Consider the following 26,529-nt stretch of genomic DNA (forward strand, 5'->3'; position numbering starts at 1 on the left):
CAAGATGGCGTCCCCTCTATATTGTATTTGCACCTTTTGTTTCAATTAATCACACGTTAAATAAATCTACATTGGTGAATCAGATGTTAACAACCACTTGGCGAGTCTTGATTAAAACAAAAAAACACTTATGAGGGTGACCCCGGTCCTTCCAGATCTCCTCGTCCATCAAGGAGGATTCAGCGTTCAGCATATCAATTTATGAAAAGAACTACAGTAGTCCCTCGCTTATCGCGGTTTACAACCTTCTAAATATGGGTTTTAACATTATTAGAGCCCTCTAGACAGGAAATAACACCCCTACAGTCACCTTTGCATTCGTGTTAATGGTTCAAACATTGTGCCCTCACTCTATCACGATTTTTCAAAAAGTAATTAATAAATGATCGATGTTTTGTGATTGACTATGGCCTATTATTAGTAACACATTTACAGCAACACACAAGAGCACGGGTTTTATTTATGGGGTGTATTTCACGTGTAAAGGGCTCTAATCATGTTAAAACCCGTACTTTGAAAAAAGGTAAACAGGTTTATTTAATGCTCTAACCACCATAATATTTGATTTATAGATAAGGAATACCACAGTACCAATTCACAGCAATAAACAAGGCATGGCCAGCGGGCCATATTTTGCCCATGTCTGTTGTAGAGGAAGACAAATGGTTTGAGTCAGAAGTCTTTCTACATCATACAGTATATTCATTACAATTTGTGCTCAGAAAAAATGAGAATCTCATGTCACACTGCCATATACACCATTTATCAGCGCCTCATATATCCTACTAATAGCGCTTCCTCCCCCTCATCCTGTGTACTGTCATCATCACAACTGCTCTCATTGCAAGTCTCAACTGAATCTGTAAATTGCATTGATTTCAGTTCATCTGAGTCAGTTTGCATGTCGGTGTGGAACAAAATCTGCTTTGTGGGTGTGGAAATTAGAAGCTCCTGGTCAGACTGTTTCAAAGATTCCGTAGAGTCTGTCGTGTGCAGGTCCTCTTCCTCACAAGGAGCCAGTGCGGCCAGAGTGACAGTGACTAGATTGACGTTGTCAGAGATGTTACAGATGTTCTCCATCATTTTCTCATCAAACTCGCATATGATTTGCTCTTTGACTCCGGTTTTCGACCACTGAGACAGACATGAAGACTCTACTTTTTCAACTCCAGTCTCTTCTCGGTCAACCCCGCCTGGAAAAGTCTGAAGTGCGGAGTCAGATGTACCTGCTTTAGCTTGTGACCTTGTCGTGGAACTCTGAGAATCTTGTGATGGAGCCAATTGGCTAGTCCTGAATACGTCATAGTCCCGACATGAACTTTCCCCTGAAGAATTTTCAGCATCTCTGTCTATGTAGACATTACTCTCTTCATTTTCTTCATCGTCCTCATCCTCTTCAAATCTTGTGGTACTGGTGGCAGGATATAATGCTGTACTGGTGGTGGTGTTCTTTTTGCGCATCTCAGAGGAAATGGAGATAAAGTCAGGGATGGTTTCCTCTACTGCCAGAGATGTACTATGGGTCGGGGAAATCTACAGTGGGGAAAAAAGTGTTAACAGATGCTATTACAGTACATTCTCTTTTTGGCCAAAATGCAATTTTGTCTGGGTTGAGATGCTTTCTGTGCAAGCTACAGTATGTGACAGTATGTGACTACCTGTCTGTATCAGCAGTCCTCAATTAAATGTTTTAATTGATGGCCCGTAAAATTAATAAAGTATCTGTCTATACTTACAATTAGTGCACTGGGGACCGTTGTCTTAAGTTTCCAAAGAAATCCAGTGTTGGAGAGACAAAACAACAACGTCATCAAGGCACCAATGCAAAAAATGAGAAGACCAACAGTTGTACCTACAACAAGAGGAACTGAGGACACAAACACCACACACATACAATAGATATTGAATGTTAGTTTGCTTCTGCCGTCTCTGGCATTTCAGTGTACTTATGATATAACATACAAGCTGTTGGGCAAAACTGCCAACGGAAACACCTGCTTTTTGCACATCCTATTTTTGAATGTGGGCATTTATAGAAACCAGAAAAGGCCATTTCTGTAGCTATGGCGTCTCAATGCTCAAGAGTTCAAGCTGAACTGCATTGCTGCACGGAAAATGTGGAATTACGGGAATTGGAATGTGGAAAATTGTTAGGCTGAATGTTTTCATGTTAGATCGGTTTGAGATCGGTGTTTGAAATGTTGAAAAATGACATTCATTTAAATGACAAATTGGTCTTCAGCATTCACACAATGAGCTCAATTTATCTAGTTTGAGCCTGCTGTGGTCGTGGTGGTGTCTATGTGGACATTTTAGAGATTTTGTAAAAGTTAGAAGAGGCAGTGACGTGCAGTCAGGGGAGGCAGGTGAGGCCCGGACTCACCAGTCATGATGAATTTTTTTTTTTACATTAAAAAATATTCATATTTGTTGAATATTGAATATTGAACTGTATTCTAAATGTATTTTCTGTATGAGTCCTTTCCTGATCAAGTGAGGCTGCCGCTCACACTGCATAGTGAGTTGGATGACGGCGCCTGCAGTGTTTGTCAGCATGTCTGCAATAATATAATGTTCCCAAAACGTTTATTATACACCATGGCTTTCGACAGCCTGGGTAATGTCTTTAATGTCAGTGTGACATCATCATTCTTGCTAATCTGATAATAAAATACATAGAAATGTCATAAAGGAGGCACTTGCAGTAACACTGCACCCTGAAGGAGTGGGGGCGTGTGTGAGCTGGAAGGTGCTTGACACTGACGTCCTTCCACAGACAAAAAGCCAATGTGTGTTTTTTTTCCATTCTGCTAGCACTATAGCTAGCAGAAAATCAAATCCATTGAAGATATTTTTATGCTCTGCTGAATGAATGAATTTGACGGCCAAGATGGCGGATACCCCAACCTCACCAGGAGGTGATCAGACTTTTGCAACACAGTATCAGAACATTTCCTGGAGAAGGAAAGGCTGAATGTACTTCATATACAGATAAAAGGTAAGAACACATATGTTTTCCAATTAGTAAAAAATGTGATAAATGGGGAAATAGGAAAAATAAGAAGTAAGTCGTTTATCGCGGTTAATTGGTCACAGGCCCGACCGCGATAAGTGAATTAGATACTGTATTAATAAACCAAATATTTTTGCAGTGAGAGTATTGAAAACCCAATTATGCCTTTGCAAATCAAATTTTTTTTTACCATTATTAGAGCCCTGTAGACATGAAGTAACACCCCTATAGTCACCTTTACACTCATATTACCCAATATGGTAGATATAATCAGAGAAAATAAGCCATTTAGGACATAAATAAGACTTGTGATCGTGTGTGTTTCAACAAATGTCTTCTGTACGTGTGGACAGGAAGTGACGTCAGGGATTCAGAGTTGAGTTTTAGCTAGCCACAACAGTAGCCATGTTATTATTATGATGATGATGATGACAACTATTATTATTATGCTATTATTTGACTATCATTATTATATTATTGTAACTGCTGTGAGATAAACAATTATAAAATAATAAAAGCGTGTCATTGGCAATCAAGTCCGGTGCGAGTTACAAGTTAAACGTAGTCTTTCCATTATGGAAGTATGAAAGAATTGATTGCAATACGCTGTACTTGTACATGTGTGCGAGTGTTGATGTGGGTTTCGTCAGCCCGTGTGGTGTCACATGTGGAGTCATTCCTTACCTCTGCTTGGCTCTGCAATACTTGTGTAAGTGCACATCCAGGCTGACGGCTCCGTGTTTTTATTCATGGCAATCTTAGTTTGAACTTGTACGCAGTACTCCTTGGCTGTCTCCAAGTTGGGAAGAGTAACACTCTTCTCTTCTGTTTCTATAAAATCCTGCAGAGCAAATAGAGAGGAAAAACAACAGGTGAAAGTACGTTTTACAGCGCCATTGCTGGCATCACGGTTACTTAATTTCTCACAAAATAATTCAAATTCAATATCCACCGCCACTGCTTTGCTGATGACACGCACCTCTACCTTTCCAGCACAAAAAAAAACCCCACTCCCTCTCCCCTCACCTTCTGCTTATCTGAAATCAAATCCTGGTTTACCTCAAACTTCCTAAAATTAAACAGTGACAAAACTGAACGCCGCCTCATTGGCACAAAATCATCACTATCCACAATCGGCAGTTTCTCCCTCACCATCAATATCTCCTCAGTCTCTCCCTCTGGTAAAGAGTAGCGATGTCATCCTAGATTGCAGACCGTCCTTTCAATCCCATATCAACAAATCACCCACTCTGCTTAGTTCCACATTTGTAACAATAACCGGCTCCCTCACCGTCCATGCCGCCTCTATCTTTGTTCAGTCCGGTCACCTCCCGCATCGATTACTGCATCTCTGTCCGCTTTCGTCTCTGCCAAAAGTCCCTCAACATGCTCCAACTGGTTCAACTTCAGCTGCTCTACTCCCAAACTCTGGAACCCCTTGCTACCTGACATCTGTGATATTGACTTGCAATCCAGACTTAAAACTCATCTGTTCAGGATCACTTATTCACTCCGACACTGTCCTCCATTTCTGTAATACAGTATGTTGACTTTATCCAATGTTGTTTTTATCTGCATTTTGCAAAATGTCCTTGAGTTTCAAGAAAAGAGAAATTAAATGTCTTATTATTATCTTTTCATTGTTCTTTTCACTTTCTCTTTCTATGTCCTGATATTTGTGCAAAATCAAGTTGTTACATTCAAATTATTTTGCAGCCCAAATATTGAATGAATTGAACGTAAACTGCTTACCTCTATTCCTTTAGATGTCTTCCACAAGACTCTGAACTTAGCTTTGTAAAAGGCTAAGATGTCATCGTTTGGTATTTGTGAGCTTTTGTCAGCATCAGGCAGTGATATGTTGACTTGAATGCGGTTGCTATATCCAGCCAGTACTACTGTTGGAGGGCCGATGATAGCTAGTAATGAGAAAAGGACATGTAGTTATATTCATAATCGCTGGCTTCTCCTCTTTGAGATACTGTTCAGTATTTGTGCGCCGTAAATAAAATGGATGTGACATGAAACAGGAATGGCACACCTGTTTATAAAAGACTTAATAGCAGAGTGAGGTTGAAGCATTGCCTGAAGAGATCACAGACATGATTGTGGCAAGGAATACCTCTGGACAAAACTGGATGTTGCACTTAAAAACACAGAATGGCCTATAATTGTTTAAAATGACAGACATTTGGGATTTTGCATGCTAGATTATATGAGGGGTTTAAGAAATGGTAGCGATTTCTGTTACATGCTGCAAACGGCCTGTCATAATGTCCCGAGCTCACTTGTAAGCACACATGGCGTCAATTGTGTGGGACTTCTCATTGTTTCATAGGAAGATATTTGGCAATGTGATTGTTGGTCGGGTGGCGGCTAATAAGCCAAAACGCGAGACACGCGCCCGTTGGCGGCGGTGGAGGAAACCGGGTTTTCCAACTGCCGGGGGTCCTGCTGGAGCCCCCTCAAGCTGCTCTTGTATCCTAAGTCTCCATGAAGAAGGCGTCTGATCTGGTGAAGTTTCACCACTGATTTTGAAAAAGTAAGTCAAATATGTTTTTGTCTAAATTTTATGGTTCCCCTTTCATATCATAGAGTCCAGGGGTCACCAACGTGGTGCCCGCCGGCACCAGAGAGCCCCCCACAACGACATGAGGTGCCTGCAAGCCTGCTTTTCATTCAGGCTTAATAATGTGAGAACACTAGAAAGGAATGCATTCTGAAATACTAAATGTGAGTTGTGGATACCAGCATTTTGTTAATGTTCTGGTAAAACAAACATATTCACTTTGTTTGGCTTGAAATAAGATATGAAAATAAATGTTTTTTTTATTAAAAAATTGACACAATCTATGTGAGCGGTCGCAGTATCGGACGATTTCAGTCTTTGTTGATCGGTATCGGCAGCATAAAAGCCTGATTGAAGCATCCCAGCTGAATACCGTTACAGAAGAACGCACTAACTGGGACGGACATTAACCGAGGTGTTACTGTAACTGTAGAATTATAAAAACTTGTTTTTTGTTAACATTTTGGGCTTTCTGGAAAGGATTACAGTAACTACATTTACATTATTTCTTATTATTTCTCCTAAATGTATTTGGTTAGTGTCCAAATAGCGTCAGACCTTCTGCAACGAATTAATCACACTAACCAGGGTTCTGCTGTACTTTAGGATCCAGAGCGGCAGAGTTAACTAACTACAAAAAAAAGAGTCATGCTTACGTACTTTGTTCAACTGGATTGAAGAAGACTTCTTCTGACACTGCAGACCAGGTTCCATTATAGAATGCTTGGACAGTCAAGTAATGCTTATATTTGTCTAACTTCAGCTGTGAGTATGTTGCAGTTGTTGTGTTGTCGTTCTCTGGGTTTCTTTCCTTACTTCCACTTAATCTGCACAAAGACAAAATTGCATTTTACTTCATGCTTGCTCTGATCACAGGATCTCGTGCCACAAAATCTCGCAAGATTAAAACATTTGCTGAGTTTGAAACTCTCCTGACGGCTGACACTGATGCTTGTCTTTGACCAGCTTCCACTTTGCTGAAGGCCTATTTCTTGGTTGTTTTTGGGATGGTCATGAACAATGGTGATTTTACCTTGTAAAGACCTTGTACTGAGTTCCTGGTGGGGAGCCAGGCCCAGGATCCCAATGCAGGATATGGAGGAAGTTAACGGAGTGCACAGATAGATTACATGGAGCAGGAAGTGAACCGAGCACTGCACAAAAATTAAAGAAAGCAGAGTGCAGAGTTTTAAAAATCGAATACGTATGACAGTACATTTCATGCTGTCCTAAGTCGATTAGCGTCATTGTACACTTACCGCAAACAACAATCGCATTATTTACGCACTTCTTCTTCTCACATTTTTAATGGTGAATTGCAACCACTCAACTGAGCATTTTCACCAACATTTGGATCACCAGTTAAAACATCTGCCAGGGTTTTTTCCCCCCACCCTCTTCTCAATTGTACAGTAATTAAAAACAAATTTGTTTTAACTTTTTCCTCTGTCATTGCCTGGATGTTGCAGAGCGCAGTGCTGGACTCTTACCACCCTCAACAGTCGCCATTTTGGCTATGAAGAAGGAAAGGCGCGGACTTGAGTGGTTGCAATTTACCATTAAAAAGGAAGGAAGAAGCTTGTAATTATTTTGCTCAATAAGTGCAATGACAGGAAATGTTTTGGGATGGAACTATCGATTTGAGACAGGCACCATTTGGAGTGCAACAACAGTGTACTGACAGTACACTGCATTTTGCTGTACTTCTCAGTGTGAACACACTTGTGCGTGAATTGATACACTGGGGCTGTGTCTCCAATTAAAACTATACAGTAGTATTGCATTTGACACCCAGCCTGAAGTGTAAAGACAGAATTGGCCGCAGTGAGACACAACCACACACCTACAAGAACACCATAAAGACTAAGAGTAAAAATGATGTGGGTGTGTTGTAAAGTCTGAAGTAGAGCTGCAACAATTTATCATCTATTTTGGTATTGGATTAATCGTTTTGATTTAAAAATGTACATATCCTCGGATTTCAGCCTCTCAAATGTGAATATTTTTCAATTTCTTTAGTCATCCACGAAAGCAGACCTATTATCTTTGTGTTTTAGGCAAAACGAGATATTCACACACATCAGTGTTTGACTTTGAAAAACAGTGATCAACATTTTAGCCTCTTAACTAATATGCTGCGGACCAAACCACCAACAGTTCGTGTTTGGTCCATATCGATTTGGTCCATCTGGTGCCTAACCAATTACTCGATTAATCAAAACAACAAGCTTCTGATTAATCGACTAAAAAATTCATCGTTAGTTGCAGCCCTAGTCTGAAGCTGCAAAGCCCAAATGCTCCAAACGCAAAAATGATACAAAACCAAAAAACACACCATTAAACATATCAAACAGGACAATGTTGCAAATTAAAAATGCTGCAATCACATAAATGCTGCAGGATCAAAAACAAATGCTGCAAATGCCAAAAACACACAGACATCCCAAAACAACTGCATGAGAGAAATGCTGCAACTTCATTGAGAAAAACACAACTTAGTCAGGCTACCAGGGGCACCAAACCTAAGGAATATCCCTCTTTAAAGGCTTGAGACGTAATATATTACAATATTATAGAGCAAGCACTTTTACAGACAAGTGTTTGTTAACACAGACATGAAAAAAAATGTACCTTTTCATTCAGCCAACTTTCTTCTGGGCATCCCGCTCATGTCTTTTCTTCTGATCCTGTCGCATTTATGTGATTGCAGCATTTTAAATTTGCAGCATTTTCGAGTTGCATGTGTTTATGGTGTTTGTGTTTTTGATTGTGGACAGGGCGACCAATTATCCTGTTTTCCCAGGACTCGCCCTGTCCTGGCCGTCCTGTTGTTTTTTTTAAGGTGAAAATGTGCTGGGTTTCATTGTTTTTCAATGGGCCATTAACCTGAGCGAAATTAGGGCACTCAGTGGGCGGAATTTTGAATTTGTGTAATTACCAAAAGCCAAAGAAAAAGCAAAACATGCACCAAGTTTATCCTCTGACGCTTGCCGAGTTGAAGTCTCAAAAAATTGGGGACGCCATGCAATTCCAGTTCTTAAGACATTAGAGATCACATTTTTCCTTAAAATATTCCAAACCTTGACAAGTATTTGACCTCAGGTTCCTGTAGTTCTGTTTTTTTGGAATTTGTGTCTTTGGTTATAGATAGTTATGTATGATATAACAATTGTCTATCCATACAGAGAAGGCACACTTTAAATGTATTCTAATTAGAACACATATTTGAATAAACTTCGAGTATCATTGGAGAATGTCATTGCCAGGAGTGTCCTGCTTTTCGGTAACCAAAATATGGTCACCCTACGTTTGGATAAGTGCTGTATGTGGGCCTTGCTGTGGGTTTGCCCCACGTCGCCGAGTCCAGCGACACATTTGTGCTAGAAGAAAGAGGTAAACTTTCAATGCTCACCAGAGTCAAGCAGGAACATCACATGAATAACAGAACGAGACAGCCGGTACATCCTCTTATATCCTGACGGTGCCATAACCTTGTTGTCAGTTTACCTGTCAAAAGTATGAAAAAACAACAAACAATTGAGATATCTTGAACTGAAGTTGACACAATATTTTATCTTAGGTTACCATAAATATTAAAAAAATACCATACAGCCGAAGAGGGGAACTTGCACTTTCGTTCACACAAGCTAATATTATCCGATACATTAATGGTAGCTTTAAGCTAAAAAGTAAACGCACATTCAAGCTCATAAGTGTCTCGCCCAAAAATCGTTTTGGATTCAAAGGTAGCAAAATACTGTGAAATAATTCACAGTCGTCGCACAGCAAGGGTCTTCTCAAGACATAACCCACAACTTCCGGTCACGCTTTCAAAGTACATGCACCAGACGTTGGGCTGCTTTTCAAGCAAGTTTAGTTATTTTGCCAAACATGGTCCAAATAAAGGATTAAGAATACGTGAAAGAATGAGGCAACTTGAAGGTACATGGCATTTCAGAGATGGGTTCGGGTGGTATTCCCATTGCTATCACTGTAACTAAATCACTGTTGTAAATAGAATTGTATCATTGCTTCACAATCTACTGAAACAAACAAATGTACTGGATTGTATCCCTGTACAAACATAAGAATACTGCTTTTAAAGTTCACAGACGTTTACAAAGAAACGACATACACAACGAATATGTATGTTGTAGTTTATGTTGAAAGTATCACCAAGGGTTTCCGGTTTGGTGGTTCCTGAACACTTTCCATACGTCACTCGGTACTTTCCGCATTCGCCCATCTGACCTGAGAGGCTGGTAGGGGCTCTTTCGAAGAGGTGGGTTATGACTTGGCACCAGTGTTGCCAGACGTACGATAACGATCGTATTTGTACAATAATTTAAGACTCCGTATGAGCAATACTTAAAAAACATTCCCTTTTTAGCAAACACCAAGAGATCCTCATCCTGCATTGCATGTTGTGCTGCTCACGTACCTCTTTACAGCCAGGCGGGGGTGCTGTTTTACCAGTGGCAGTTTTTTTTCCCAACCGTGCTTAGAGCAGGGTGTCCAAATTGCAGCCCAGAGGCCATTTCCGGCAGTGGCTATTTTTAATTATATTTTTAGAATGTGCTGTGGGCCCTCCCAAAGGACTTATTTACGCCTAAAACAGGTACTGTTTACATCTAGTGTATGACACAGTACGCGAGACAAGCATTGCTCCCGCATGAGTATTCATTGTCACCACTACTTCCCGCATCTGTGATGTCATGGCATTACTATGTCACGCCCTGTGACGTCACACTATAGCAGGCATCACACATTCCCCTATTTGTAAGTGACCCACAAGATGTTGAACTCCAGAGCAAACTCATTGCAGCAAAGAAAAGGTATGTCTACATTATCGCGCAGCTGCAGAAAGAAGGCATAACCCGAACTAGACAAAAGAAAGCAGGGAGAGTGTGTGAGAGCGAATGGCTGATTAGAAGATATCACTTTGGGCATTATGATCAGTTATTAACAGAACTTCACAAGGAAGATGCAAGAGGCTACAGAACTTACCTGAGAATTCCCCCCGACTTGGAATAGACAGGAAAGTGTCAGGATTGTGTGCTGCGGTACTGCCTTCTACTGCTTCTCTGTTGCAGCACACTCCTGAGCACCCTGATTGCTGATCATCTTCACCTGTGCCTGATTAGTTGTTCTATTTAAGCTGTGTGCTTACTCACATCCAGTGCCAGATTGTCCCTTTGCTACACCCTGTTCAGCTCCTTCCAGCTTGTTCTTGTGCATTGTGTTTTGGCTTTCTGACCCTCGCTCTGCTCACCTGTAAGTACCTACCTGCCTGCTTGACGTCTTCAGCAGTAGCTGTATTCTTTGGTACTTCTGCTAGTTTTTTGTTAGCAGCTCTTTTTGTTCTTGTCTGTATTTTTCCCTGCTCAGCTCACCTTGCTAGCAGTGTTTTTTGTTACTGTTTCCCGCGACTAGGTCCGGATGTATTTTGGTTGTACTTTGTTTCTTGTGTGGTTTTTGGTACCTTTTTGTTATCCATTTTTGTATTAAAGACCTTTTCTGTTTTCACCTATTCGACTCTGCATTTTGGATTCCTGCATCACGGCCTTGGCCGTTCATAACAGAAAGAAGACACAAAATAATAATTAAGTACATCAAATAAACAAATACACAGCAACATAAGTTAAAACAAATAAATAGATGAAAACAAATGAATTAAAAAAATAATTCTGGCGTTATATGAAGGCATAGACCCCTACTGTCTGACAGAATCAATTTTAATTATAATAAATTATAATTATTTTAAATTAAATTAACTGTATTTATTACTTTGAATTTCTTGTATGTTTTATTTATATACAGTGTTTATTTGAACACTTTTTGCCCCGCTTAGAAAATGGTAAGAAACTGTTAATAATTGCTGAGACATGGAGTAGGGGTAGAATTAAATAAGCCTTGCTTCTTCCTACTCCTTTTTGGACATGTTGAGTTGTGCAAATGTAACCATGTGATGTTCCTCAATGCAACTTTGCAAGTCTGAAACAAATAAAACCATGACTATGACCTGGTGCCAGTAGGTGGTGCTGTGGTTGCAGCAATCGCTGGTTGAGGGCTCTCTGACTTTAAAAAAAAAAATTTGTCAAAGAGTCAAACTGTGAGTGACACACTAAACACACTCGTCCATGAATCAAAATATGAAAAACTGACTGTTAATCAAATGTTTGGTGGGATAGAAGCGAGTTAAGAAAACGGGGCAGTCAGCGTATTTGTGAGAGTCCCCCAACTGGAGGTTCCCATGTCCGTGTTGGGATTAATCCCTGAACTTCAAGTGTTATAATCCAGAACACAATGGTCCGGCTAAACAATGGATTGACAGGAGTGAGGCCCCATTTTGCTTTGATCAGATGAAAAGTTGAAGAGGAGAGAGCTAAACTCTTGAGAAAAGACTTTCTCTTCCCCACCTTCAGATGGCGCCCAGTCCCATCGTTTAGTTACATTATTTAACCCCTTAAACCCTGGGCCATGTTTGTCGAAATCTGGTATATTTTGACTGTGACTATTGATTTATAACTTAACATAACATACCCGGATCCACGTACTTTGGGTGTGTGAGCTTAATTGTTTTTCACTTCTTTCGTGCATTATCATAGATTACATTATAATAGATCGATTACATGCCACGGGGATTCTCACGTCATGATTTTATTATTCAGCAGTAAAAACAAAAGTAAGTCTGAATGTATGATGATTTAAACCAGCGGTGTCCAAACTGCACACGTAGTCCTAACCACATAGGAAAGCGTGACCATGACGTAGCGAGCGTGCTCGTAGAAGTTTCTGTTGGGGAAAAGTAAAACGCTTTTTTTGGTCTGCCGTGTTTGCGTGGGAGTGTGGTACAGGTGAGACTGGGAAATCCTGTGGTTTTGCTTTCCCACACAATTCTGAAGTCAAACGTGTTATAAAGGCCTTAATTATCATGTGTGAATGTTTTTTGTATCAGCCTACTGCTTCGATAAGGCTGGACTGTTAGGGCATGAGGTTGGGAGAAACCACACAGAATGCACACAGTAGGGAGGTGTTGGGAGGCGAGGTTCTCCAAGTTCATTCTAAGCAGCTCTTTTTTTACAGACCAGAGTTGGCTAGTTTTTCATACCTCACAGTTTCGACTGCTCACTCGCAGTCTTCCTCAAAAAGCCAACTCTGGTCTGTACAAAAGACCTTTAGAACGTACGAAAGGTAGACCAAATGAATCTCATTGGATTCTTCAAGTTAAAGTTACCCTGTTAAACCGGGTTGACTTTGCAGTGTACGTTTCATTCTTTATTATTACCGGTACCCTTCTGCTGTGGCATCACAAAAAAAGAACCAAAAAAATCCAAAGAAAATATTGATTTAGTATTTGCCTCAGTGCTTTAGACTACAAAACAACCACAATTAAGTACATTTCACATTGAATCGATACTCAAGTGTTTATGTTCATCGAACATGGTGCGGTTGTTTAGTGTGATGCTTTATTGCATTTGTTTTACTACTTTGTCATTTTTACTTGTATCTCCACTTTTATTTATCTCACTACTGTATTGTATTTGTAGCCAAACGTTTTGCACCGATGGCCACAGACTGAAAAATCCAACACTGGAGTTGATGGGGGCATTTTTCTATTTAAAATTTTGTAGAAATTCACCAAGTTATATATGAAATCTATATGAATGACACCCCCCCCCCCCCCCCCCCCCAACCCCGGTCCACGGGACATTTGTGGGAACACAAGCCGGTCTGTGGGTCAAAAACGGTTGTGGACCACTGGCTTACATGACATCACCTTAACTTGCTCTATGTAGTCAGCCATGGAGGCAGAGTAAAAAGACACAAACATGAGATACAAAAGCTGAAATAAGTCATTTTTTAGTGTGGCACCTTTCTGACTTCTTACTTGGCAGCTTATTTTGTCCTTTTTGCCCACCCAGTTTGAAACCCTTTCTTAAGGTTAGAATATATAAATTGGAGGCTAACTAGTTAGCTTGGTAGCTTGCTAATGCTATTCCCGTAGCCTGAGCATAAGAGCTGTGCAATGTGGTATAAACAAGATAGTCATGGTGAGGATGGATGACAGACTCAGATTGATGTCATGCGATTGACCCACATTATGTTTGAGATACTACAACAAGAAGGAACTTTCCCAATGCCAATGTGAGTTATTATGTCTTATTATCGCTTATCATGTCTATTATATTAGATAATATGAGTATAAAGATGACTGTGGGGTGTTATTTCATGTCTACAGGGCTAAAATGTAAAAAAAAAAGTTTTTAGAAGGTCATCAACAGGTTTTCTATGCTCTAACTACAAAAATATTCTATTTATTAATATTGAATCCTACTCCGCGAAAATTCACTTATCGCGGCTGAGTCTGGAACTAATTAACCGCGATAAACGAGGGGCGACTGTACATGTCATTCTGGTAATCCAAGTGACTGCGTCACAGCAACTCAGAGAAGTTGAGGCTTCAAGACAAGCAGAGTGGGGGTTTGCTTCCAAAGCAGTGTGAGCCTGTACATATGACAAAGAAGTGACATTTTATTGTTTCTTACCATTTGTTGTCATGTTGTGCCGTGTTGTTTGTCACATTATGGCCGTGTTTTTGTTTGACTGCGAAACAGGTGAACGGTACGCAGCTGATTCAAGGAGGGAACTTTAGGTGCTTTATAGAATACAACCCTGTAGAGATTCTGTTTTTTCAGCTGGTCTGTCATTATACCACGGTATAACACTTAAAGCATGCAGTAATGCAAAACAACTGCCAGGTGTTGAAAGCAGACATAGTCCTGAAAAAAGGGGACAAAAGCACATGATATTTACATACACGCCTGTTCCCATCGCTCAGTCACAGAGAAAGGAAGCTGGGAGCATGGCAAGGCATCATTCCCACCTGATCCCTGTGGTGGGGAAGGAAGGAGATAAAGGGAACGGTCGGAAACAAGGACTAATGAGCAGAACTGATGGCGGTTTGATAATGTTAGGGAAATGAGTAACTTTGATTTATTTATTTTTTATTTTGTCATATAGAGTCATGTAAATCCTCAGGAAAATTGTGTATTTCATTTTCACTATACAACGCATTCCGAGTTTGTTCACACAGACCATTCTTAAAAGCGTTCACACTTTTGTCGGTCATTAGCGTTTTTGTCATCTTTTGTAGTCATACATTGAAAATAAAAATTAAAGACAGGAAGATGTTCTCTGATGTCATGAATTAGCAGTCCTGTCATTGTATTGTTATCAAAATCATTGTTGTGGCTCAAAAAGTGAGCAAATGTGGTGTTTTCGGCTGAAAATCTATATCTCTTACAGAGAATTTCATCAGGGTATGCTAGCGAATCAGTGTGATCTCAAAGTAACCACTTCAGCTGCGCTGCTCAAATTATTCTTGCTCCCACGTCCGCCGGGTTCTCAATACATCGCGACGCCATCTGTGAATGGGTTACACAGTGAAACAGTGGCGCTTTCGTAGCAGATTTTAAGCTCAAAGTCTGGGCCAGGTTATGAGTTTAGTCCAAGTTACCATGGTGATATAGCTGCTTTAAAAGAGAGCTACCTTTGCTGAATAGGCAAGCCCAGCTTTCCACTCAGCACACCTCGCTGACCAACTAAATTTGCTTCGCAGAATACCCCCTAAATGTGAGTGTGAATGGTTGTTATATGTTCCCTGTGATTGCCAATTTCTTTAAATGATTTGTTAAATTGCCTCACATATTGCTTGTTGTTGAAATTGGCATACAAGCAATTGCTGTATAAAGACATAAAGCATTTATTGTCAGATTTATTGGCACTATTGCGTTGTTCCTCTGTGTAGTAAAAGCAGTAGCTGCTAGTATTGGGAAAATACATTTTGAGATTGCCTGGGTCAATGTAATTCTTTCCAATTCTCGATCGCGTTGTTCAGCAATGGTTCCGCTGGTTTTGTGTTGCGATGTTGTCGTTCTTGAATGCTAATGAATGTGTTCCATCAGACCGCGGTATTCCATTTTTGTGTGATGTGTTTTTCATTTACTTTACAGTCCAGTTCACAAATGGGCAACTGGCGGCCCACAAGACGGATGCGGCTCTTGCATTTGACTAATCCGGTCCTCTGATAAATTCCCAATTTAAAACAATTCTAAAAAAATAAAGCTGAAAATGATTGTAATTACAACCGTCCACCAACAGGGGAAGCTTGTAACTTGTATGTGAGGTGAACTTGAACTTGTGAAGCCTGGATTCTTCTCCTGTGTCGAGGTGCCAGTGTAAACTACTCCGGCTTGCTCGTCCCTCTTGCGTAACGTGATTTAAAAAAAAAAAACGGACCATAAATGCTGTGAATGTCAGCTTATAGTACATTACTTTCTGTGTATATATGACTTGTTCACATATGCCTTCTCCTCTGATTTGTAATCAACCATGGCTCAACATTTGCAATAAAAGTGCCTGATGTAACACTTTGATTAGTTCCAACTCCAATAACTCTCTCCGTCTGTCATTAATTACCATTGTTGGCTTGCAATAAAAGAAGCTAACAAGCCACTAAACAGTGGACGAGTGTGGTGCTTGTTCACTCGATGACTGTCGAGAAGACACTGGTGTATTGTTGTTCCTGAGTCATAAAAAGTATTTGCCACAATTTGAAATCTTAGGTATAGGTAGTCACAAAAGTGTTATGCAGTGAAATCTGCAGCAGAATAGTTTTCCTGTCAGTGAACTTTAATGCACTGAAATGTGGTAATTGGCCTGTTTTGTGCTGTTCTGAGAAGAAAACAGGTTGAAAATCAAACTGTTATTTAATTCACCAAATGAGTTCACAGCAATTTTGCAAGTTGCTGATCGTTGGTCCTGTAGATCTCCAGTTTCTTGATGTCTTTGATGACTGGTACTTTAGCTTCTTCCTACTCCTTCCTATATATTCTTCCTATATAAACATACAAGACAGTCTTTTCCATATTCCTCATTCCATAATGAGGGCTGTGTTGTCTGCAGAAACAAACACAGGCCAGCATGCTAAAACAAATTCATTATTTCAGCACATTTCCATTGCCAAGGAATTTTTATATTCCTGGTCTCAGCTCTCAGCAAAGGCTTGACTTTGTCACCACTCCACACAAGTGATTCAGGTCTTGTTTTGGTCATCCTTTGTCATCTTCTTTGTCTGTTTGAAGTTTGAATATGCACTTACAATACTGTAAAATCTTGCAATTCTTTTGCACACTCCCTGTGTTTTGTATTGCTGCTTGTTTTGCTTCGATAATTATGACCATTTGTTGTGGATTTGATTTCCTATTGACAAGCGTATCACTTAGTTATAATTGTATTTATAAAGGAGACGCAGCATAGAAAATGGATGGATGGAAGTATGTAGATTACTGTTCTGTTCAACTTGCATGTCCTACAATTCTGTCAAAATAAAAAAGGCTTTGTTTTTGTATAACATTTGTATGTTTTGCATTTTTTTAAGCACTGGTTCAGGCACAGTTTAAGCACCGGCACTATTTCAAAAGTATCGATTTGGTATCAGATAATATAGAAACAATACCTGAACCCTGAGGAAAGACACTTCACCCACATCACCCTCAGGGTTGCCCACACATGGATGCTTCACTGACCAAGATGCTGACCTACGACCCGGGTCCGTTCCCCAGGTGCCGCACCATGACTGCCCACTGCTCCTCAAGAGGGTTGGTTGAAGATTTCACTGTATATTGCATATGTGACAAAAGAAAGCTCTTTCTTTCACCTCCTTTTCCCCCAAGGCATCCCATCACCCTGAGGCCCAAAGCAGTCATGTGCGGAGCAAGGAGGTGAGGCAAAAGGGAAGCAAAAGGAGGGACAGGCAATTAGGGAGGAAATGTGGGGCTGTAGTTGGCTAAACAAAATGGCTAAACAAAACAAGGAATGAAAAAATGTGCTTACTGTCATGTGCGGAGATAGGAAAAGATAAAGTCTAACAGTGTCTAAAAGTGTTTGCCCCCATCCTGATTTATTTAATTTTTTGCATGTTTGTCACATTTAAATGTTTCAGATCATCAAACAACTTTAAATGATAGTGATCCCCAAGACCTTTGGGAAAATACCTTGTGGTCTGACGAGACAAAAGTTGGACTTTTTTGAAGGTGTGTGTCCCATTACATCTAGCGTAAAAATGTGCCACTTTTCAGAAAATGAACATCATACCAACAGTAAAATATTGTGGTGGTAGTGTGATGGTCTGGGGCTGTTTTGCGGCTTCAGGACCTGGAAAACTTGCTATAATAAATGGAACCATGAACTCTGCTGTCGACCAAAAAATCCTGAAGGAGAATGCCCGGCCATCTGTTCGTGACCTCAAGCTGAAACAAACTTAGGTTCTGCAGCGGGACAATGATCCAAAACACACCAGCAAGTCCACCTCTGAATGGCTGAAGAGAAACAAATGAAGACTTGCCTGTCCATTGCTGTGTGTGATGACACAAGATGATGTTTACATATGGGAAGACTTTTTTTCTGACAGTCCAAATATGTTGATAAAGATTAGCTCTCGCCATCCTCGGCCATTGCACCGATGCCTCCTCCTTGCCAGCCACGCCAGTTTGCACCCGCCTTTTAAATGTGTTAAATATGGGGGCAAAAACACTGACCGTAAACAGTTTAAGGTTTGATAAATCACCTTGCAGATGCTAAATGATGACTGTCATGATCCTGTGCTGCTGCGCTCTTTTTTCTACTCTGCACAGCAACTGTCATCTTGTGCTTGTGACATTTCATGTTCTTTGCTTTTGCCTTGCTGCCTTCTGCTTTAGTTTATGTTTTTTGGCTTTGCACAGTCTTTTGTTTGGACTTTGTGTTTGCTTTTTCGCTGTGACTTCATGTCACAGTTGTTTTGTGTACTTGCTAATTTTTCCCTGCTTACAGCCACTGTCAGTGAGCTTTTTGTTGTTAATCTTTTGTATTTTTGTACCTTTTGTATCAGTCTGCTTTGGGTTTAAAAATACTGCTGTGCCACCTTGTGACAATTACAATGGATTCTCCTCCTCCCAGTATTTTGCGTGTTCTGAAAAACGCAAAATGAATTGCTGGTGCTATATTGGTCATTTGACAAATGCAATCCTCGGTGCGCGCTTTTCAAATTTGTCCATGTTTTTGTACACACAAACCTTAAAGTATTGCTGATGCACATGTCGTTTTGGTTTCCTGTGGGTCAAGAATGGTTGGTGAATGAGGTCAAATGCCCTAACCGGGTGAAGGACTCAGAAAACCATCAGAAAACCTTTTTACAGTAGGTACACTATTCATTGTGGTCACCATTTGACGGTTCAATGAGGCAGCAACACCAACATTTGTCACACAGGAGCCGAACAGGTCTCAGACATGCAAGGTGGGCTACAATGTGGATGGGAAAATTAAGGGTGGGGGTGAGAAAGGATGCGGTTGGGGTTGGCAAATGGAGAAAATTTGGAGTTGGGGATAAAGATAAGTGAGAGGAAGGAAACAAGAATATGAGATTGTGCGTGGCGAGGAGGAGATAAAAATGGCTGAAATCTACTCAACTTGAGTGTTCAGTCCATTCTGAAAGATAGATTGATAAATGGCTGGCTAGATGGATGAATTGTGGCTCCAACGGGCCTGGGAAAAAGCAAGCTTACTTGCGTGTGTTTTAGTGTCGGCCTGAAAGCCCTTTGTCCTTTTGTTGATCCCACACTGATAACGTCAGCCTTGACAGGAAGCAGCACAATGCCACACGGGCCCTGAGGAAAGACTGAATCAGATCCACTCAAACACAAACGCGTTCCCTTGTTCAGACATAAACAAGAAAAAATTCATGCGCTTACTTGTGTCGTATTACATTGTAACACACAGTTAAGATAATACTTTTTGCTGAGATGCTGATGAACCTTCAGGCGTTGCTACTTTCTCTCCCGCAAACATGTGCACATACAGCAGCTAACGTTCTTTTTTTGCCAATCAGAGGCAATTATATGATCTATAAATTATTTAATGCATTCCAGTCTGCATTCTATTCGGGGGTAGACAACAGAATAAAAGCACGAGTGAAAAACCGAAAGAAAATAGCAATAGAGGAAGCGGTGGAATGCAAACATTCAAACCAACCATCGAGGATCGCAAGTCATCCAAAAACACAAAGCAGCTTTTGGGATCAGCTCCCAGAGACAATAAAACTTATAAAGGGTGAATCCGTGTGTTAAATCCAACAGATCTCTTGGGGAGAGAAACAAAGACTCAACGTCAAACACTCTGTTTTGTCACAACAAGGTGATCCCTGCGAGGAAATGTGCTCGTTATGCCAAAGTAACTTAGTAATAGACCGCATTCAGGATGTTCAGCAGAGTAAGGAACAAAAACATGCAGTGGTCTGCACATTACAAGTTGCCAACACATATTGATCGCAACCAGCAACTGGACTGGCTCAGTGGCTCAACACAAGCAAGCTGAATGTCTGATGACTTGGCCAAATGCTGGAGAATGAAGACTTGACTCAGTATGTTTACATCCAGAAATTCATTTATAGCATTTGGTCATTTGTCCAAATTTAAAACCCATCTCCGCCAAACGGCTGAAATTGCTGTAAAGCTAAATTATCAAGAGTAAAATACACAGATTACTGTATTCCAAATTCCATTAATTACCCAGCATATATATATAGTAGTCCCTCGTTTATCACGGTTAATTGGTTCCAGCCCCGACTATGATAAGTGAATTTCTGCTAAATAGGATTTCTTATTTATAAATTGTAGTTAAAGCATAGAAAATATGTTTGCGACTATCTAAATACGTTTTTTAACATTATAGCCCTCTAGGTATGAACTAACATCAATATAATCACTTTTACACACGTATTACCCGATATAGTAGACATATGTAACCCGCCCTGTTTCACACTGCCCGCACCGGGCTTGAACACAGGTCCTTCATAATGGGAGGCGAGAGCGCTGACCACACGGCCAAAAGCCCAGACTGTCGACCGCGTGTTCAGCGCAGCTCTCAAGGCAGAGGGGGTGAAGTTTACCAACGTATACTTGCACAGCCTCACAGGCTGGCATCCGTTACACATAATCAGAGAAAATAAGCCATTTAAGAATCCAACTTCGCGGAAATTCAATTATCACGGTCGAGTCTGTAACTAATTAATGGCAATAGGGATTACTGTCCAGCCCACTTTTCATTTAGGAACACATCTGCGACAATGCACAACCCTCTTTTACCTACACCGTAGTTCCTTGTGCTATGTTCTACTGTGTGTATTGTGTACTATGACCTCCTCACTTTTGTCTTTAAATGTACTGCAAGTACACACTCCATGTTAGTAAAAACAGTTACATTGTTCACCATTAAGTGTGTTGACAATTTTTTCCCCTAAAATCTTTGTCCTATGTTTTATTCTCTATAATCATGATCAACAAGTCATTCAGTGATATTAAAAATGCCCAAGTAAAAAGTATGAGTATTGGTATCGGTATCAGTATCGGCAGTACCGCCCCTTCATTTACTTGATATTGGTCTTATGTGCTTGTACTTTTTTTTGTCTTTTTGTACTTTCATTCCGATTCTTTTGTGTCTCCGGGCCAGGTGCGGTGCCTTGAGTCAGCAACAAGACTTTCAAGCCAGCTGTTGCAGGAGGAAGACTTGGGCACATGGCCCTGTACGTCTCAGCTATTTCTTCTACTGAATGTTAGGATAAACATATGAGAAATATTTTCGACAAAATAGAAACTAAAATGAGGCTGAGATGAGAATCTCAAATTTGTCTCCTGAGCTGTAGAAGAGCAAGCTTTGAGCAGTAAAATTTTTTTCTGGGTTACGTTGTCGGCCTATCAGCCACCTCTGTAGCACAAATGCTTTGTGTGAGTCTTGGCCAGCAGGGGCCAGGAGAGAGAGGAGGAATAGCGCCCAAGTCCAGCACGGTACAAATGACCTTGTGTGAGTACGCCCTCAGAGGACTGGAGGTCCTGGAGGCTTGAGGAGAGAGACATGAGCAGCTGGGTGGCCATTTAGTGAGGAAGGGAGTTTCTGGGAGTTTGTGGACTCCAATGCAAAGACGGGTGAGAAGAAGTTTATTATCTGTTGGCTAAGTGTTCAAAGAGAATGTTGAAAAAAGAGAACTTTGCAACAGAAATAAAGACAAAAAGTGTCCAATGAGGAAAACCTTGAGGCTGGGAAGGAAAAACGGGTGACAAAAGATAAGCGTAATGAAAAACACAAAGATAAATCACAGTATGGAAGGTGAAATTGAGGAGCGATGAGAACTGGGAGTAAATGGCGCAGAGCTGTCTCGCAAGTCTGGCTTCTTCCTGGTGTGGATATGGGCCTTTTGCATGGCACTGGTGGCTGATTGTGTTCACCTGCCTTGCTGCTCTACTCCCAGCTACAAAGCAAGCTGCCTGAAACACTAATAAAACAGGATCAGCAAGACGGGAGAAGGAAATACAGAAAATAAAAGCATGCAGCGTGCAGTGTAACTGCACAGGGGCTAATAATAATAATAATGTGTGCATGTAGTGTGAAATATGTGGACATGGTTATAGTTAAAACTTGGAAGAAGAAGGAAATCTTAACTGTGTTTCTATCATAAATGAAAGAAAATTAGCTACACATACAATATCAGCATACATACGTTTCTCAACTTGCTTAAAAAGTGATGAAATACCAAGTAAAATTGGACTTTATTCTGGATCACAGAGGACATCTTCTGTGTAAGAGAAGAATCAACCTAACATTCGTGTTTTTGGAATGTGGGAGGAAACAGGAGTACTTGGAGAAAACTGACACTGAGATGCTCAAGTGGAGATTTGAACTCAGGTCTTCCTGATCTCCTGACTGTGTGGCCAACATGCTAACCACTCGGCCACCATGCAGGCCTACTGTAACTGAATACATTTTTCAATGAGAAATAATGTAAATCCAACTAATCCGTTCCAGAAAGCCAAAAATGTTAACACAAATCACATTTTTACAGGTTTACAATTATAGTTTTACATGCAGAAAATACTTAGTAACGAATGAAAGGGATAAATGAACATTTACCATCACTTTTACCATGAAGGAAGACATCATTGTTGACAAAACTAATGTGGCAGCGAGATCCACTCAGACACCGCTTACCAACACTAGGGTCGTGGGTATGCTGGAGCCTATCCCAGCTGACTTTGGGCGAGAGGCGGGGTACACCCCGGACTGGTCGCCAGTCAGTCAATTATTTGATAAATTCAATAGCGTTTCTCACTTCTTTATCAAAATTCTGGCACTTGCAACTTTCTTTGGCTCTATTGTAGGTTATTTTGCAACCATAATCAAAACAAAAGCAGAGACTTTTGGCGTAACTGTGAGACAACCACTGATGACATCATAGACAGGTGACAGAGATGACTTCAGGTTCCTGTTTACATATGTTAGTAAGCTAATAGGCTGCGAACATGGACATTTTGTGATAAAAATACAGAACACAGTTGCATTAATAACACAACAAGACACGCGCCATATTGTACGCTGACTAGAAAATGTATCCAAACTGAGGCAACATTTTGACCGAAACCAAAAAGCACACTAACCAGAGCATACTCTAACCAAGGTTTCACTGTATATCCTTTGGTACGTTGATAGCATTGCTGGTTTCAACTATCTTTGATCACACATCCAGAACCAAATCTTGTGATGCTAAGTTTACACAATACTACAATATCCTATATCCTACTGTACATACAGTACTACTATATCATGCAGAATCAAGTGGCCAAACAAAGAATCCCACACGTTATTAATACACTGTGTGAGTCCAACTGTGTTTGAAAAGTGTCTTAATTACAAAATGTGCCTCACCCGAAGGTCATTGCCCCTCAACTCCATCGCCCCTTCTAAGACATCATCACCGCAGTTGCGCTATTCCGACGTGTTTGTTTAACCGCAAGCTGCTGCTTCATTGTGATGCGTACGCCTCGCTGTTGCTCCCTGCAGGGTGGAGAAAGTCCTGCATGAACGAGCACTTCTCGAGTTAGACTGAATGGTTTACATTATTTGGCTGATGTTTGGTGGGCAAAATGAAAACCTATGGTGGGCCGGATGTGGCATGTGGGCCACCTATTGAGGACTGGTGGTCTACGGCTTGCAATGTTAAAGGCAAAAGGAAAAAATAAAGATGTTGAAATAAAGACAACAGTAAAATGAAAATGTAATAAGAATACATAAGAGTAAATATAAATAATGGTAAAAATAAAATAATCATAATAATAAGATACTGGAGTAACATTTTTGACAGGAACATACAATTCTATATAAATAGTGGCTGTAGATTAGGCAGATGAAGAAAGGAAAGGAAAAATAAAATATCTATCAGCAAAAAAACAGTATATAGGCTACTGTATTTTGTGCAGTGTTACGGAACAGGAAGAAATACAAATGTTACAAATTTGATAAAAATAAAAGTAAAAATGTAATACTAATAGGATGGCATAACAGAAATGCAAGCACACTCAAGATGAACATTGCAGACAACAGTAACCCTTTTATTGGTCTAAAGGCAACCCCCCTACCAAAACACCAAAAACATCCCATGACTGTTTCAGTCCACTAACGGCTAATGAGATATAATTTAAATACCAAAGGACTGGGAGATAATGATGGCTTGAGGTGCAAAAAAGGATCAGGCCCGAATGTGCAAAAGTGGATTCACTAGCTGAGTGCTGGTGAAAGGGGGGCGACCCCCGAGGATCATTCTAAACCATCTTTTTGTGCTTCCCCTTTTCACGTGTCCACCGGTTTTCCGTCTCAGTTATATCCATTCTGCCCCACCAAATACAAACTCAAAAACGGACCCAACTGAGGCCACTTTGTATCCATTTCTTTTAGGCTACATCCGACTCTGTATCTGTATCTATGACTATAACATACAGAGCTGGTGATGACACTGTGTCCATACACCTCTGAACAGGCTTCACCACCAAATTACACCTCCAACATGTAAGTAACGCAACTCCTTGTCAGTGTAGTGAATGTGCGCGTTGTTTGAGAGGCTGCCATTGTTGTTTCGGTTAAGACGTACTGGAAAACGGACTACTCCAATCCCAATTCCATATAACGTTGGTCCCCAGTCTTTTTGAGCCCATGGATTGGCTCATTTCTGTCAAGCCACTGACGAACTGGTGAAGAAAAAAAACAGTGAGAGAGGTGCGCTCGAGACCTCATCGTAAGCAAACGCTTCTGTCGTGTACCAATGTATGAAACAAAGAAAAGCAAAATATCAAATGAAAACATTGTACTAAACACACAAAGGAATACTGGCATACTGACAGGGAAGATGATAATACAAGTAGGTTGGGTTGATGTCCTTCAGTGACATGACAGGAGCAGCATTTTTCTAACCGGCCTGTGGAGTCTTGTTTTCCTGGTTTTATTAGACAATTACTGCAAGGGAGCGAGAGACAGGCTTATTGGGAGGAGGAAGTCTCAATAATGAGACCACTACACTGTTTAGTTATTACTGTCCATTTCATAGGAGCAGATCCTGTCACACGCTCAAGGGTATCATCTTTATCCTTGATAATGGTCTCAAGCATGCGGCCAATGTTGATGTTTTCTGAGCATTTTACCACATCCAGTTTCATTTCACTTTCCTTTTCTTTCATCGGAAGGGTCCGCCTTACGCTAGGGAGACATAGTGAAGGGTGCAAAGTTCACAAAAAAGAACAAAAGTGATGTTGTTATTCTTCAGTGCAACTCTACGTATTCTTTCATCCTCACAGTCTTCCGCCAAGGTGTTCCTTCACCATGAGCATGTAACTAGTTCTCTTTTTGTTTTTCTACAGTATCAAAAATTTATGGGAGTTACGCCATAACACAAAATGCCATTACATGAAGACCGCCTGTACTTCCCAGTGGCGTTGGGTGAAAAAGTATTTCGTATACCATATACATCTCAGCCAATGTTTTCTGGGGTTGTCAGAAATTTTGCACCCAGCCAGAAGAAAGTTGGTTGACCAGGTTGTAATGTTTTTGGCTTTGGTTGTTAGTGGAATTCGACATTCCTGACCAATGACCTAACCTTTGTCTTCCACCCCCATCACAAAGCAACACACAGTCAACGCAACAATAGACACCCTCACTCTTTCTGGTCCCCAACCGTTTGGCCACATAAAAGTGGCTTCCTGTCAGACCTTTGCAGATTTAGGTAATTTACCCACTTTCACTGCTGTTCTTCTCATCGCTTTCCACCCAATGCTTTTGAATGTTTGTTCCCGATAATAAAAACTCATTCTCGCATTCAAAAGGTTATCTGTCGACACAGAGTCATATCAGGAAATATGCAGGGTTTGTGCCTTGCCTTTGAGAAACCGGGTGGAGGTTTCAGGAAACGAGTTTTAGCTATTGAGAAAACCGTTACTGTCTTATTAAAAATGATATTGCACAGTAGAAATAATCATTCCACAGAACCTAAAACTAAATGTAGAAAAGGAGGGAGATTATGATTCCAAGAAACACGACATTCATTCATTCATTTGCTATGCCACTTACAGCCATGTGTGAGCTGGAGCCTATCCCAGCTGACTTTGGGCAGCGGTGCTACCAGGAATTCTGGGCCCCATGAGAAAAAAACATCACATTTGGCCTCACCCGGGCAGCTCTATTCTCTCTGTTTCGGGCCAGTGGTGGGGGACACCCTGAAGTGGTTTATATTTACTCCTACGCAGGTATGGTGTATTCATATAATATGTTGTATTATTTTGAACCACTTGTTTTTGCTAATGGCCAAAAATGCATTTAGAAAAAAATACTGCATTGTTTCCAAATGATCGATCGGTAGAGCATATTCATTAGTCTCTGTGATGGAGTCCTCATTATGACAAGATAATCGACTGGCATCTAAGAAAGTTGAAGTAGACTGGAACCTCGGCTATGCCACAATTTTGCCTCGGTTTGCGTGCCTTAATGTGCGTATTGTGCGTTGCGTATTCTTAATGTGTTTTTTTAATCAGAA

At 40.6% G+C, this 26,529-nt stretch overlaps 1 protein-coding gene across 5 annotated transcripts; it reads right to left on the minus strand.

Annotated features, from left to right (window-relative positions):
• Positions 1-337: 337 nt before the first annotated feature.
• Positions 338-11,159, minus strand: crfb1 (cytokine receptor family member b1). 5 transcript variants are annotated; one of them, XM_054787466.1, is made up of 8 exons: positions 10,590-11,159; positions 8,995-9,089; positions 6,616-6,736; positions 6,243-6,409; positions 4,766-4,932; positions 3,698-3,854; positions 1,737-1,867; positions 338-1,533 (listed from the first exon to the last, which is right to left on the minus strand). In XM_054787466.1, the coding sequence occupies exons 2-8, from the start codon at positions 9,068-9,070 to the stop codon at positions 766-768; spliced, it is 1,587 nt and encodes a 528-aa protein (XP_054643441.1). In that variant the 5' UTR covers positions 9,071-9,089; positions 10,590-11,159; the 3' UTR covers positions 338-765. The 5 variants fall into 5 exon arrangements, with proteins under 5 accessions (XP_054643441.1, XP_054643440.1, XP_054643437.1 ...); XM_054787465.1 differs by lacking the exon at positions 10,590-11,159 and adding an exon at positions 9,193-9,395; XM_054787462.1 differs by lacking the exon at positions 10,590-11,159 and adding an exon at positions 9,188-9,395.
• Between the last annotated feature and the right edge of the window lie 15,370 nt (positions 11,160-26,529).

This window comes from Dunckerocampus dactyliophorus, chromosome 9 (assembly GCF_027744805.1).
Source record: "Dunckerocampus dactyliophorus isolate RoL2022-P2 chromosome 9, RoL_Ddac_1.1, whole genome shotgun sequence".
NCBI classification, from domain to species: domain Eukaryota; kingdom Metazoa; phylum Chordata; class Actinopteri; order Syngnathiformes; family Syngnathidae; genus Dunckerocampus; species Dunckerocampus dactyliophorus.

Coding starts and splice junctions, on each gene's coding strand:
- crfb1 (XM_054787466.1), bottom strand. CDS start 9,070: ATGGCACCGTCAGGATATAAGAGGATGTACCGGCTGTCTCGTTCTGTT. Junction 6,410..6,615: donor CAGTACAAGGTCTTTACAAG/GTAAAATCACCA, acceptor GTCTTTGTGCAG/ATTAAGTGGAAGTAAGGAAA. Junction 1,868..3,697: donor TATTGCAGAGCCAAGCAGAG/GTAAGGAATGAC, acceptor TTGTGTCCTCAG/TTCCTCTTGTTGTAGGTACA.